The sequence below is a fragment of the Barbus barbus genome (assembly GCF_936440315.1).
Source record: "Barbus barbus genome assembly, chromosome: 40".
Lineage (NCBI taxonomy): Eukaryota > Metazoa > Chordata > Actinopteri > Cypriniformes > Cyprinidae > Barbus > Barbus barbus.
In genome coordinates, this window is record NC_136718.1 from 21,392,862 (window position 1) to 21,409,872 (window position 17,011).

Sequence of the window (17,011 nt, forward strand, 5' to 3'; positions counted from 1 at the left end):
GAACAATGCATTGCTGGCTATTTATCGCAATACCCTATTATTGTCATCCTCGTGTCCTATGATGATTGTATCAGAGAAACAACATCGGCCCTAACAGGCACATACATGCCATCAGACGGAAAATAACAAGCCCGGAGATTTTCTGACCAATTACCTTTGGTTTGGACACTTTCCTTTGAGACTTGAGGGTAGCAATAGGCCTAACGGGATCAAAAACGACAATAATAATTAAAATAATACTAATAAAAACAACAACAACAATAATGTATACAAATAATAATGTTATATAAAAATAACAACAATAATAATTATCAAGTATAATAATAATCACACACACGCACACACACACACACACATATATATAAAACAATACTCCTTTCGTAAACAATTTCACTTCAGCCATACGACATACACATGTAGTCAAACATGTTCAAGAACCGGATCCGCATGTTTTTTAACGAACTGAAGGTGCTGGTTTTTGTGCGATCCGGTTCTAGACGCTCCGACAGTGACGCAGAGCCGAGCAGACGACCCAACAGCATGAGGGGGCTCGGGATGGGCGGCTGCGGATGGCCGCCCTTCGTTGACTGCTCCAGCCGCGACGACGAGGAAGAATACTACGGGAGCGACCCCAGGCCCAGGAGTCTGGCGTTTGAGGAGAAAGACCCCAAACTGCAGGCGGGCCTGGACGCGGTCAGCCTCACCAGCAGCACGGGCAGCGGCATGAGAACACCTCAGTGTCGAATCTGCTTCCAAGGGCCCGAGCAGGTAAACAAACGCTGTTTTATATCACATGCGAGAGCACAGTAACAAGGCCTGGGTGCGCTAATGCTCCTATTTGGGACCCTGGACCACAAACCAGTCATAAGGGTCCATTTTTTGAAATTGAGATTTATGCATCATCTGAAAGCTGAATAAATACGCTTTCCATTAATGCATGGTTTGTTAGGGCAATATTTGGCTGAGATACAGCTATTTGAAAATCTGAGGGTGCAAAAAAATCCAAATATTGAGAAAATCGCCTTTAAAGTTGTCCATATGAAGTTCTTAGCAATGCATATTACTAATCAAAAAGGAAGGTAGGAAATTTACAAAATATCTTCATGGATCATGATCTTAATATCCTAATGATTTTTGTCATAAAAGAAAAATCAATCATTTTGACCCATGCAATGTATTGTTGGCTATTGCTACAAATATACCCATGCTACCTATGACTGGTTTTGTGGTCCAGGGTCACATTTCCCATTTTAAATGTGGTAGATTATAATGCAGTGGCCATGTTGCACATGCTGCTTGTTATTGTTGCTGTAGTGAAATACTACAGCTCCACAAAGTACACGTTGTTCATTAGCATTTGCTCAGATTCAATGTAATACAACGTGATATGAACACTGAATTGAGGCTTGGTTTAATAATAACAATACTATGAACAACAATGCATAATTGTAAACAGCTCCACAAAATAGTTATGCAATAAGTAGGCTACGTTGTCCAAAAATATTTTAGTACTTATTTAAATACACTTACATGAACACTAAAATGATTAATAATAATACTATGAACAATACATAATTGTAAACAGCTTCACAATATAATTATGCACTAGTAATAGTACATGTTGTTCAATATATTACTTAGTATTTTATAAATACACTAACATGAACACTGAAATGTGGCTAATAATAAAACAATACTACTACTAATAATACAGAAACGACACTGCATAATTGTAAACAGCTCCATAAAATAAATGTGCAATAACTACATGTTGTCCAATAATATTTTCAGTACTTATTTATATAAACACACTTACATGAATAATAAAATGTGATTAATAATAATAATACTATGAACAACACTGCATAATTGTCAGTAGCTCAACAATAAAATGCACTAAGTAGATGTTGTCTAATAATATTATATAGTACTTATATATGTAAAAACACTTGCATAAACACCAAAATGTAAGTAATAATAATAATAAATGATAATATACACGAATAATAAAAATTAAGAAAGTTATCTAATTTATACTGCATTATAAGCAGAGAAATATTTTGATATTAAGTATTTGTTGTCTAATAGTTTGATCATATTTATTACTGTAAATAAACTTTAACATGAACACTGCATAATTATGTGCATAATATGCATTTTGTTTAGTTCTACATTATGCATTGTTCTGTTGCCTTGCTTGCTTACTGTAAACATTAAACATATAAAGTGAGCCTTAATTTTGCACAAATGAGCAGAAATAGTTTGGGAAGTATTGGCAGCATGTTTAGCTCACCACCACGCCATCTGGAACAAAGACCAGCGGCAGCATGTAGACTAATAATGCATCTCTCTTTTGATGGGTTTACAGGTATGCCATTGGAGGCTGTCGATTTACAGGTTCAATATGCCCACCCAATTAACCTCTCTATTGCTTTTTTATGAGCAGTAGACGTCTCAACGACGTTCTGTATGGAAATGAATAGATCCTGGTGTGGATGTTAAAGCCCAGGGCAGCCTGAAGCTCATTCATTTGCAATGCAAAGACTGTTGTGTTCATGCAGGCCAGGAGCAGGATTCACATGGTCTGGAAGACTGAAATGTTAGGAAAAACAAGGCTCTGGAAGATCATAAAAGGAAAATAATAGGCAACGCAGTTCACTTTTTAATTGTCAAAATATTAAGCAGCAATATAGCTGCAAAATGTCTCGTGATGGATGACCTGCTTGAGAACTGAGCGTCTATATTAGTATAATCAGATCCTCATGGATAAATGAGTATTTGTATGGTATGGGCGGAATGCAGGATGGATGTTTGGTCAGCAGCCAAGCTGAGAAACAACAGATGTGTGAAACCTGTAAAGCTCTTCTGCTGCAAGTTAGCCGTAGACACCAGCTAATATGGAAAGATGTTAGCCATGTACCAACACAATCCATCTGGCTGTCCATCTGATTATGTCAGCCAGTCTGTTTTCAATGCGAGATGCATTTCAGTGTAAACCTGCCTCTCAGATAAATGCTTTAATGAGCTGTTGAAAGTGCCAGACAGACAGAAGAAGAGCAGCCGCTGGAATAAAGACATAAGGAGTTTGCTTTCAGGCGTTTTAAGATCTGTCATTCCTAGTTATAATATTGTTTCGTTGATCTTCGCTAACGTACAATTTAATCAGAATTTCAAGAATTAACCTCATTAGATCCAGAGGGCATTAGCCCCTGCTGGAGAATGTTTTAACTGCAACATTTAGCAAAATTGAAGGGGTAGTTCACCCAAAAATTATAATTTTGTAATTTACTTATACTCATGTCATTTCAAATGTGTATGGTTTAATGCAAAACAAAAATTAAAAATATTTTGAGAAACATTGGACTCCAAAACAACACTGGACCCCATTGAATTTTAATGTATGGACATTTTTTAAAAATCTAAAAGGAATTAAAAAAATAATAAGAATAAATTAGAATAATAATTAAAATAATAATTAAAAACTTAAAAAAAAAGTAGCTGTGTATTCTAAAACACACAAACATTTATTTATTTATTTATTTCAAAATCTCAGTGCCTGATTCTGTTTTGGAGTTTCTTAAAATCACTCAATATACAATTATATATTTTATAAATAATATATAATATTTAGAATATAATATTTTTGAATATTTGTTTCCTGTCTTTGATGTCACACCTATTTAGCAGTGTTATTTTAGTATGGCGACACTATTATAGTTTTTAAAAAATATTTTAAATTTGAATTCATTTTTATTAAAATTTTAGTTAAAGTTCTAGCAATTTTGTTGTGTTTTTTAATTTTTTTTATTAATTTTATTTAAATATAATTATCCATATAATTATTTAAGTTTTAGTTATAATACTTAAAAAAAGAATATATATATCTTTAAGCATTTTTTATATTTAATTTAATTTTTTGTTTATTTTAAGTAACAAAAGTAGTAGTAGTAGTAGTAGCCCTTTATTGTCACTAGTCACAAGTACCAGCGAAATTAGCCATCAACCTGTCCATACATACACAGACATACATACAATACAATATGACAAGGGGGTGGACAGGACAGGAAGACAGGGAATTGAGGAAGAAATACAGCTTAAACATGAGGAAGGAGGGGAGAAAAAAAATAACCCCCAGACTATGCTCCTATGGGAGTACAGTGTGAGAACAGAAAAAACACCCCTGCAACAAAAGCACATAATCAATACACCATAGACACACGACTTGCAACAGGTGGGGGGCAATCCAGCTCCTACAAACAGCATTTCCCAGCAGCTATTCTCAGCGCCGGTCACAGACCCGCCTGTAGGACTGGCGGAACAAAGCGGCGAAGGCGAGGGATCGGGGGTGGGGGGTGAATGGAATGTCTGTATATATGGGTATGTGTGTGATGTGAGTTCGTGTATTTGTAGGCCTGGAGATCCGCCCCGCTGGTATCCAAAACAAGTTGTCTCAGTCCGCAGATTGTGATAGCGACACAGCAATTGCCATGGAAACATCCTTGATCGGGACCCAGACAGAGTCGACAATCCGGGTGTCTGTGGGAGGGGTCAGGAAGCAAGAGCGTCTCACTGCAGTGCCCTTCCGGGGGGGTTGTTTCCAGAATGACCTTGTCCGAGGCAGTTCTGTTGTTTTGGGAAGCCGAAAGATGATAAGATTGTTTGGTCTTGGTGCGAGCAGCTGCATACCAATTTCACAGCTCTCTTTGTCCATTCTGGTCTCCAAGTCCATCAATTTTTCTCAGCACAACTGTGAGCTTCTCCGTGATAGAATCCATATTGCGGTTGATAGTTTCAGTCTCAGTGCTCACCGCTCTGCCCACTGCTTCAATCATGACGGGCAGCCTTGTGAGGCTTTGGACAGCTGTTCCCGTCTTCTGAATTCTCTGATAACCCAGGGCAAAGCCTAATCCAATCAGCAGAAAACCCGTTATCATGGTTCCGAATAGGTAGATGTCTTCAATGTCCTCCACAGAAAGAGCCGCCAGACACACGACCCACCATCTCTCCCATGCGTCCATCGTGTAGCCAGTAGCGAACGTCCCGTCCAGACAATTGGGCTCCCCCGAACCCCGCGCTCTTGTAGAGAATATGGTGTCGATTGCGTTGAGAGACCAGTTGATCAAATCCATGATTGTTCGGTTTGGAGAGCAGTGCAGAAAGAGTCTCTCAAGTGTTAGACAATAGACAAGACAAGAGAGCAAGCAGGGAAGATAAGGGGAGGAGAGAAAAAGCGTCCGCCTTCGCAGAGAGCCAAGAGAGAGATCGCAAAAATGTATGGTTTTAGTTTTAGTTAACTGTAATAACTCTAATAACTGTTTAGTTGCTTGTCATCCAGGGGTGTCTTTCCCAAAAGCATTGTTAGCTAACTAAGTTCCATTGAACTCTATTGGTAATGACGGACCTTGCGATCACAGTTGTTTTTGGGAAACGCACCCCAGTGTGATTAGTCACCATTTACGTCTCAAACGATTGACTCACAACCTGGCTGCACAATGATGTCATGTTTTTTTTTTTCACATATATATATATATATATATATATATATATATATATATATATATATATTCTGTTCATGTTTATTTTAAGTACCAACAATTTATGGTTTCAGTTTTAATTCATTCTAATAACTGTGCTATTTAGTCGCTTGTCATCCAAAGTGACTGACTCAGAACGCGGCTGCATAATGATGAATCACGTTTCAAAGCCACAGTATATAGATGAATGACAATGCAAAAATATAGCTCCAGGAATTATAGTCCTCGTTGCTTTAAATATGAGTGGCATACTGAAGGGGTAGATGGGATATCAGTCCTCCTTAGTCAGCTTTCTGATCTGCCAGGGCTTATGGAACATGCTATGCTTGTTCTGGATACGAACTTTAATCAGATTAAGCTGAGAGTTTTTTTTTTTTTATATTTGGCTTTAACGCCAAAGCGTGATCTGCCATGATGCCGCCGTCTCTTTTCACACACAGAACGAAGCTTTTTGTCAATGATTACTATGTGCAGAGAATGACTTGAGTGCTAATTACAGATGTAGAGATGGAGAGAGCTTCTGTTACTGATGTTTGATTTCAGCTGAACAAAATCTGGCCTTGGATCTCGGATAACAGCTAGATACTCTGAGACAACAAGAGGAGGACAGGCTTTACATTAAAGCACAGTATGACTCATCCAGGTCCACTTATCGTAACGCTCACATTGATCAGATCGGACAGACTCGTGATGTTCACTGTACTGGAGAACTTGACGGGAAATGTACAGGACAAGTAGTGGGGTTCAAAGGCGAAAATGTTTCTGGTTTATGTTTTTTAATTTGATTTTGAATTGAAGTGACAGTTTTAATGACAGCAGCACTCAAGCTAATCTGGTCTAAACCTGATGATCATCTTCTCCTCCAGCATGGTTCCAGACCTTCCAAAGAGCATCTTGCGCTGTAATGGAAGCAGGAAAATCCTTTTGTGTTAAGGAGTTACAACGAACAGTGATACATATAATTATTTAAATAGTGACTAGTGACCTAGAAATAGTACAGAATCTGTAATACTTCTTATTCAATAACTTATCTTCGTTTTAAAATGTTCGAAATCCTCAGACTTTATTTCCACAATAAAATGTATTAATTTATTTTTATTAAAATTAAACTATTATTATTAATATAGCAATATTATTGAATTTAAAAATTAATTAATTATTTAATATGATTCAGTATTTATTTAATATGTTTTATTATTGAATAAATTGGAATTTATTTATTATGAATTGATTTATTATAATTAATAATGACTTTAAAAATGAATTAAATGGATCCCACTTACTTATTTATTTATATAATTACAAATATGTTTCTCCTCACAATCAATACTGATTATTAAGCTTAAAACTGTTCTTATTATTAAAAGGATTAATAAGCATTATTATTTAAATGATTAATTTTTAAATAATTATTATTTAAATTAATAAATATTTAATATATAGTACTTAAATTAATAAATATTTAATATTTATTTATTTAATAGTATTTTTTATTTAATTACATTTTAATTAACTTTCATTTATTTTTTATTTTAATTGATTTGATTGATTACATTATAATATATTTAAAAACATCCCAGATTTTTTTTTATTTATTTTTTTATTATTTTTTTTTACCGGCCTGTTTCTGTATTCATCAGACAAATTGAAATGAGAAATCTGTGTTTCTCCTCAGAATCAATAGTGATTATTAAGCTTAAAACCTTTCTTGTTATTTAAACCTTATTATTTAAATTAATTAATACTTCGTGTTTGATAGTTATATATTTAATATTATTTAATTATATTTTAATTAATGTTAATTGTATTATTATTATTACTTTACACATATTAAGTGATAATTACATTTTAATAAATGAAATAATTTAAGAATTAATAAAATAATAAACATTCCAGATTTTCATTGTGGACTTTTGGGTCCCACTGTTTGTATTTCACATGCTGAATTGACTCTCTTTACTGGGCTGTTTCTGTGTTTATTCAGACAAACTGAGATGAACACCCTATAAATCTGTGTTTCTCCTCAGAATCAATAGTGATTATTAAGCTTAAAGCGGTTCTCATTCTAGTCACACCTCAAAACTGCATTTAGACACGCTGGTACCACAGTTAACGAATCGATGCAATTAATGACCAGAGATTGCTTTCCTCTTTTCTCTGCTTTTATGCTGCAGTACCTGAGCACTTTAGAAGGCATTCAGTGTTTCTTTTGTTTGCAGTCTTTCTTTAAAGATTACATCAATCTTACAGTCCTGTATCTCTGCCCCCCAGTTGGACATCCTGTTCTTTATCCTCGGCTTGTTATTCACATTCTATCTATTGAATGTTCTCTTGGCAGCTCTGGAAATGCTGCGTTACATCTGTAATGTTAGTTGATTCAAATATACAGTATCTAGCACAGTCACTGTCAGTTGTTGTGGTGGAGGCTGTATTATTAGTTCATGTTCATACTTAGGGTTAAGGAATAGAATAAAGCTCTAACCTTTAGTATTAAACATCCTGGATAGTAACATATTACTTAGGGCTGCAAGATTGGGGAATTGCAAATTGCAATTTTTCTGATAAACATTTTTTGCTTGTTTGTAAGGCTGCACAATTACAATAGTAATATTTATAATTTTGTTTAATATTTTCACCTACTAGTACTACTACTATAACACCAACAATGATAATTGTTGATATCGAGGGCTGAGAACCAGAAGGGCGTAAGTGACATTTTTTGTGAAATGGAGATATATACATCAAATGAAAGCTCTTAATGAGCTCTTTCTACTAGCAAAAGTACTGTCATCCATGAGTGTACAAATTTGTATTATAAAACAATTGAAATCAGTACACAAAGTCAGATCAAACTATGATAACATTTTTGTTTTGGCTCTCCTGTAAAGTTGGTGAAATGTCACTTACGCCCTTCTGGTTCTCACCGCTCGATATTATTTTTATTAAATGAACATATGTGTGTTAAAAAGCTCCTTGTTTGTAAGTCTGCATAATTTGGCCCAAAGTTATAATGACATTAAAATTATATATAATAATGACATACAATAACATAATGAAATCATAAATTATATATAATAATTACATACTATAAATATTACAAGAGTTATACAGAATTATTATGTTTAAAAAGTTTCATTTACTGCTACTACTAATAATAACGACAACAGCAACCATTATTATTGTTGTTAAATTAACGTTTTAAACAAAAATGTAATATTTGGAAAAAAGTTGTGTAAAAAGATTTTTATTTATTATCATTATTCTGATAATAATTGTGATTGGTATTTTAATTTTATTTATTTTTTTGCTAATTTGTAAGGCTGCACATTTGGACCAAGATTTTGTGATTATATATCAATATGACTATATAATAATAATAATAAATAGTAGTAGTAAATAAAATATTAAAACAATGTAAATGATAAGTAATACTATTGTAATATTTTACTGTAAAATAAAAAAATACAACTTTATGAAATAGTATTTATGAAAAATACAATAATGATAACAATTAATAGTAGTAGTATTAAATAAATATTAAAGAACGGAAATGACAAGTGATACTATTGTAATACTTTACTGTAAAATAAAAATAAAATTTGATAAAATAACGTTTAAGAAAAATACAATAATAAGAATAATTTCAAAACAACAGTACAATTATAATACTAATATTTATAGCTGTCTTAAAGGGATAGTTTACCGAAAATGAAAATTTTGTCATGTGGGACCTTTGATATCCCACATTTTTAAAAACTGTTTGGTTATTCGCATTCTTTAAAATATCTTCTTTTGTGTTCATCTGACGGAAGAAATTCGTACAGATTTGGAACAACTTGAGGGTGAGTAAAGTTCATTTCCGGGTGCACTGTCCCTTAATTTTCAAACATCAAACCATGAGCTTTTATATTAAACCATTAAAGTAAAACCTTCTCTTTTATTGACAACATCTTAGCAACCACAGAATGCACCATAGTGACAGAACGCAAGAACCGGTTCTTTTCCAGTGAAATCTCTCAAAAGCGTTTTCCAGAGCGCGAGTGTTGTACCTGCAGAGCTGCAGGACTTTCAGACGTGTGTATTGATTGAGTGTCTGGAGCAGCAGAGGACAAAATAACTCACCCGTCTTTTAACTGCACACTCTTCAGATCCTCCGGTCCCTCCACAGCCGCTCATAAGTCTCGTCAGCAGCCGCATGAAGCTCGCTGTGTGCCTGATCGATTTAGCGTTTGTAACGGCCGATGGGTTCATGAGTAATATCTCATTTACGTAAATCAACTCCACCACAACACTGTGTGTGTGGCAGCGTCCGGTCATGAATAGATATCGAGGTGTGTGTTCTTACCCACGGCCCTGCGCTTGTAATGGCAGCTCGAGATGATAACAGATGTCACAGGATTGTGATGCCCATAGGGGCTTTCAGCAGATGTGCTGCGATCCCGCTGGATGAGGCTCTGGAACTGACATCTGTGTTGGGTAGCACTGCAAGAAATGAAATAGAAATGAAATGGTCGTGTTCGTCACATGCAGGAACAGAAAACAGGTCATTTTTATTATTTTTATTAATGTGAGTTTTCCAGGAAATACTCTGCTTCTCTTAAATACTAATACTACTGTTTATTGTGCACGTTATTTTGTGACAGACATTGACGTTGTGATATTCAAATGATGTGGATTTGAAAACAGATGGATTGTAAGATAGTAGTTGTTTATTTTTTAGTCAGCAAGAATTCAGTGACTGATGCCCATGAGTGTGTTATATCGATGATTTTAGTTGTAATATTCCAAATGATGACACTTGATAACGTGTGAGAGGTGAACTGTTTGAATTTCGGTTATTAAATATGCTGGAGACCTTGTAAATACTTTTTGCATAGTTCATTATACTTATTTCCAGAATGAAGTTTATTTCGTTGCTTAAATAAAACATGATACTCTACTGACACGATTGGCTTGTCAAAAATATTACATTCAGCTGTCGCAAATTCGTTGTCTTTTGAATTTGTTTTATTTTTATACCAGAAAAGTGGTTTTGATGCTAATTGGTTACATACACTGTAAAAAATTGTTTTCAACTTTGTTACCCCGCTTTGTTACCAACTTTGTTAATAATTTGTTACCCCGCTGACTTAAAATTTGTAGTTTATTCAACTAAAATATTCCAGTTGTCCCTTAAATTAACATTGAGTAACTTCAAATGTCTTAAAAAATAACTTAAAAAATTTGAAACAACTTTTTGGAACAATTATAATATATAATAATATGTTGCATTAGTTTTGTATTTTAGTCTTCATTTGAATGTTAGTCAAATTTAGAATTCTAGTATTTATTAATATTTTGAATAAGCTTTTAGTTTAGTTTAGTCTATGTAATTTTTATTATCTTTTTATGTGATATTTCTATAGCTTTAATTATTTTTATTTAATTTTTAAATTTAAAATATTTATTTTTTATTTATTTCTCATTTTCATTCTAGGATTAAGGTTTAATATTAATATATTTATATTTGATCTTATTTCAGTTTGATTTCAATTACCAATCATTTTTAAGATTTCATATTTAGTTAACAGTAACAACACTGGTTAAATACAACATAAAATTACATTTCCCGTTCATTTCACTTACACATTTCCAAATAAAAGCAAATATTAAGCTGGAAACAATTTAGGGTGAAAATTGATTGTATTGATCAGGATTTAACTGTAATGCTAAGACTATGTCTTCCTGCCTACAGCCTTGGTGATATCAATAGAAAAGAGGGCATTTCAGAGACAGAGAAAGTTATCATGTTTGATGAAAGTCAATGAAAATGGACTGTTCTTGGGACCATCCTTTATTAAAAAAATAAACAGCATGAATTTTAGATTCTGGATGTGTTGATCATTATATTTCACTCTCCCCTGTCCGCAGGGAGAGCTGTTGAGCCCATGCCGCTGCGACGGCTCCGTGCGCTGCACCCACCAACCCTGTCTGATTCGCTGGATCAGCGAGAGAGGCTCCTGGAGCTGCGAGCTCTGCTACTTCAAGTACCAAGTCCTGGCCATCAGCACCAAGAACCCGCTGCAGGTAAAGCATCAGCCTCAAACTGCAAAGTATCTGGGTCAGAGCAAAGCACTGGCTAGAGTCTCTATTTATAGGCTTCTACAAGCAAAGCAAGAAGATGCATCTCACTGTGTTTTTTTAATGCTGTGTGTATCAGTGGCAGGCGATTTCTCTGACAGTGATTGAGAAGGTGCAGATCGCTGCCATTATCCTGGGCTCACTCTTCCTCATCGCCAGTATCTCGTGGCTGGTGTGGTCTTCTCTCAGCCCGTCTGCCAAGTGGCAGCGCCAGGACCTGCTCTTCCAGATCTGCTACGGCATGTATGGGTTCATGGACATTGTGTGCATAGGTGAGAAGCAAAACAAATTTTTTTTAATGTTAGAACCTCTCTTTGACTTCCTATTGGATTTCACATTACAAACCAAACAATGAGAAATTTGAATAACACCCCTAATATACAAACATTTACATATACATATGAATGGATATACAGTATGTGTACATTTGTTATAGGGAAATTATGAGAACTTTACAAAATGTTTTTTTAACAGTTGGTAATATATTATTTATACTGAATAAATAAATGATACTTTTTAAGCATATTTTGATCTCGGTTAATGCTAATTTCTACATATACCAATACATTTTAATTTATAAATGTACTATAAATTATTTAGTACTATAATCTTTTTTAATATAATACTATTATTTAAAATGTAATATTGTAAAGTTGTGGTGGTTTAAATAATTAAAAAAATAAATTACATAAAATATATATAAATTGTGTAGATAGATAGATGTTAATGTTAATGTTTATTCAGAATATAAGAGCTAATTTTACCTATGTTCATTTATGTAATATATTACTATTATTATTTATACATTTTTATATTATTAAAAATAAGGTTTATATAAATTATATATAGTATATTGTGAACAGACAATGTTAATATTAATATAAAATAAATTATTAAATTAAATAATTTTTATATATTATAAAAAAATTGTTTATATACTTATACAAATAGATTATAGATAGATAGATATACTATTAATATCGTTATGTTCACTTTTTACATTCAGAATACATGAACATGAAATATTACTGATGTTAATTCATGCGATACTTTGTTGTTTGTTTGTAATGTATGAACTCATGTTCATTTATGTAATGTATTATAAAATAATATTAACCTAGATGAATTGATGCTGTCAGAAATGTTGTTAGCTCATGATACCAAGTGCATTGACAAATTGAAGCTTATTGTAAAGTGTTCGAGAACTTTCGTATGTTTATGGATGGATCAGTAACATCCGCTAATCTGTAATTCCTCACAGGCCTTATAATCCACGAGGGCTCCTCCGTGTATAGAATCTTTAAGCGATGGCAGGCTGTAAACCAGCAGTGGAAAGTATTGAACTATGAGAAGTCGAAGGACTTGGGAGACCCAGTGAGCTCCAGCAGTAAGGCAGGCAGCCGCGGCTCGCGCAGCAACCCACACGGCCTGGCCAGCGGCAGCAGGGGCGGCCAGCGAGTACGCAGGTTAAGGACTATCCTCAACCACCACTGTGGCTACACCATCCTCCACATCCTCAGCCAGCTGCGGCCCAGCGACACGCGGCTCGGCACCGCCACCAACCGTGAGGTGGTGATGCGGGTCACGACCGTATGAGGAAAGAGGAGCGCCTTTTCCTGCAAAAGACAGCGTTACGATGCCAGGATGATCGCGATTTTCCTTGCGTAACGACTTTTTCAACAGACAGGAATGCACACGAACAATGCGTAGGACATTGGTGCCAGTTGTTCCTGGAGTTTCTATTGGTGAGACTCTCTCATGATCTAGCACACTATTGCATTTTTAAGTTCGATTTCCTCGCTGGTGTTGTTTTTTTACCGATACGGTTTTTAAAACGTTTTGATTTTCTAAGGGAGAATGGTACATGAAGTGATACCGACGTGTGATGTATATGGTGACTCATATGGACCTATTGTTGTAAATGATGTTTACGGATGCTTCTGACGCAGCAAGAAAGCCAACCATAACCAAACGATCACGACACAATAACCAGGGAAACGCGAAACGAAATGTTACATACTAAAATATATCAAAGGGGAGGGTGCAATAAGACATAATAAGATTATTCAGAGAATAAAAAGACGTAAACATTTAAAAAGAATTTGATCTTCTCTGCAATAAAGATACCTGTACATTTTACAGTGACCTTTGCATGAGGGTAAAGTTTTATGCCTCCTCGACACATGGATATGATGAATTTGTTTTATTCAGAATGGTGCTCGTTTGAATAAACACTACTATTCATCTGCTGTTTGTGAAATGCATCATCACACAGGCTTTTGTTTGTTTAAGTGGCCTCCTCTTACAGATAACACACCTATACTACTTATTTTGTTGGCGATTTGGAACGTAACCTTTGAGCAATGGCTCATCACATACAGCTTTTTCATTTGAATGTGAACAACACAAGCATTTTTACCATATAATGCACAAATGCAGCTTGATTTGAAAAGAACGACTGATTAGCCTCAGTATGCAAAAAGCAGACCACCATCCATATTATATTCCTCTGTTTTCTAGTTCAGTCTATAGGCTATTATTATGAATGCATACAATTTCCAGTTCTTTTAAATGTAGATTGCAGGAAGTTAACACAGACAAAAAAAATCTCTCACTCACACATGTTGTTTCAAACTCTATTCTTCTATTGAACATAAAGATGTTTTGATTTTGGTCAGAAAGAAGGTGGTGATTTACACAATCATGCTCTAAAAAGGACTAAAATTAGTCCACACAAATGCGCTACACTTCCTAGTTTTCTGAAGTATTTTACTTTTTTAAATTTAAAATGTTTAGGTACTGTCCCTTTAAGAAAAAGTTAATCTCAAGTAGCATGTCATTGTTAATCATCACACACAAACAAAAACAATTCAACTCATTCCTCTTTTTTATAGCATTTTTCATAAAAAAAACTAGTGCTGTCAAACGATTAATCGCGATTAATCGCATCCGAAATTAAAGTTTTTGTTTACATATTATATGTGTGTACTGTGTATATTTATTATGTATATATAAAGACACACATACAGCATATGCTTTGAAAACATTTACATGTATATATTTATATTCATATAATTTATATGATTTATACACAGATTATACACGATTTATACACAGTACATGCACATATATTATGTAAACAAAAACTTTTATTTTGGATGCAATTAATCACGATTAATCGTTTCACAGCACTAAAAAAACCTAACAGTATGATTTATTTTATAAACCTTATTTTTCCACGTGGAAATAAGTCATTTTACATAATATTTTCATTGGTCATGGCTTAGCATGTTTTTACTCTCTCAGGAACAAGAACACTTGTGAGACCAACAAGCATCTCCAGCTCCTCACGCTGTGTATTGACCTTGATCTGATGCAGCTTTGTTTTAGCGCCTCATAGATTATCACTCCAGGTTACAAGCGTGGGGCCTCCTGGGTGCCACTATCATTGGGCGGCCCTTGCAGAGGTCACAGTGCTGCAGGGAAGGCGTCTGTCACAAGCCTTCACCTGGCAGATGTGTCAACGCCAGGAGCCCACTGTGAGTCCTTTCACAATGTCACACCGCTCAAACATCCACACACAGTCGACGGAGTTTAATCATGTGCTGTGATGATGATACTGCGTGTTATTAGAATGTGTAATGGCTTAGTTTATCCACATGCTTATATTTATTTAGGAGTTAATGATCCTGGTAAGCATATTTTGGCTTTATTTGTAGAGGATTAGTAGATCACATGCACATGGTCCCTGGTACCATTCAGGAGTAACATGGAGGGAAAAAAAGTTGGTTTAAAGTGGAAAGATAGTGGATGTGGATAGACGGCTGGATAGAAGGCTCCTAAAGTTATTTCTTCAGACCTGGAAAGTCATGTAAATTAAATATAATATACTGACTAAATATATATCTTGATGATGATTGTAAAGTTTGTGAAATATATATTTTAAAGAATAATAATAAAATAAACATTATATATATATATATATATACACACAGACATATTGATAGATTAACATCAAGTAAATAAATTATATATATATATATGATCAATATATATTTATAATCTAAATATCTATCTATATGTGTGTGTGCACATATATATATATATATATATTCTCTAATTTTCTCATTATGCTTGACTAAATATTGCCCTAATGTAGCCAATTAATGAGCAAATAATCTTGATGACTGTAGTTTGTGAAATATATATATAAAAAAGTATATATATATATATATATATATATATATAGACATCGAGATATTAACATATAAGTAAATTATGTATATATATATATATATATATATATATGATCAATGTGTGTGTGAGAAAGAGAATCATATTTATAATATATTATTTTTATTATATATTTTGATTACTTGCCCGCATAATCGATTGATAAAATATGAATTATTATTATTATATGAAGTCATTTCTATGTCCGTCTGTCTATCTTTTTTTTTTTGAGAGAGAGAGAGGCTGAGATCTGTTTGATGAGTCGTTTGGAGAATGGATGGATGGATAGATATCCAATTCCCAGAGGACACTCCAGTCCCAACCTGTCCGTAAAGGCATAATTTCTTACAGCACCAGTTAAAAAAAAAAAAAATGGCAGCGACAATGGATTATCACCAAAATACATTCCCCTTAGTGAGATTATAAAAATAAAGCCAGAGCTACGAGTGTAGTAAGCGGCTTCATTCATCACTCGGCCTACAGCCTCAGATTTATCAGACTCACACACCGCGTTCTGGATGAAAGTTTATTGTGATTTGATCTACTCTGCACTCCACTTCACATGGTGATAAAACAGTATAAACAGCCATCATTGCACCAAAGCCAAGAACCCCGGCAACAGTCACGAGACAAGCTCAGTACGATGAACAGCTAACATGTTAACCATCTGTTCTAAATAGTCTGATAATCTGTGAGGTCCTGCTCTGATTTCACTGTGCAATCAGGGCAAGTTCCCACACACACACACACACACTCAATCCAAAACATCATCTTTTAGATGCATCATGTTGCGCTGACGATATTACAGAACAAATGACAAGTAACCATCCTGACAAATCACACTGACAAATTCACTCTTAATATATGGAGAAAATATAAAATACAAATCAATTAACATAAGTGCTAGTCAAATAAGAGGATACTTTTAAACCAATGTAAAAAAATTATACAAAGTTGAAGAGAATTAAAATGATTTAAAAGAATGCACAATTATTATTAGGTTTTACATACATCATTAGAAGTCCACATATATTCAGTAAATAAATAAAGCACAATGAAAGTTATATTGAAAGCAAAACCTTGATTATTTAGTGTGCAACTACAGAGCTCTGTCACCAAAATTT

The 17,011-nt window shown here is 34.2% G+C and overlaps 1 protein-coding gene across 1 annotated transcript; it reads left to right on the forward strand.

Moving 5' to 3' along the window:
* Nucleotides 1–426: 426 nt before the first annotated feature.
* On the forward strand, nt 427–13,250 carry LOC306859188 (E3 ubiquitin-protein ligase MARCHF9-like; the record flags this gene model as incomplete). The annotated part of the gene is made up of 4 exons (XM_079400094.1): nt 427–768; nt 11,445–11,600; nt 11,734–11,926; nt 12,916–13,250. The coding sequence occupies 4 exons, from the start codon at nt 427–429 to the stop codon at nt 13,248–13,250; spliced, it is 1,026 nt and encodes a 341-aa protein (XP_079256220.1).
* Between the last annotated feature and the right edge of the window lie 3,761 nt (nt 13,251–17,011).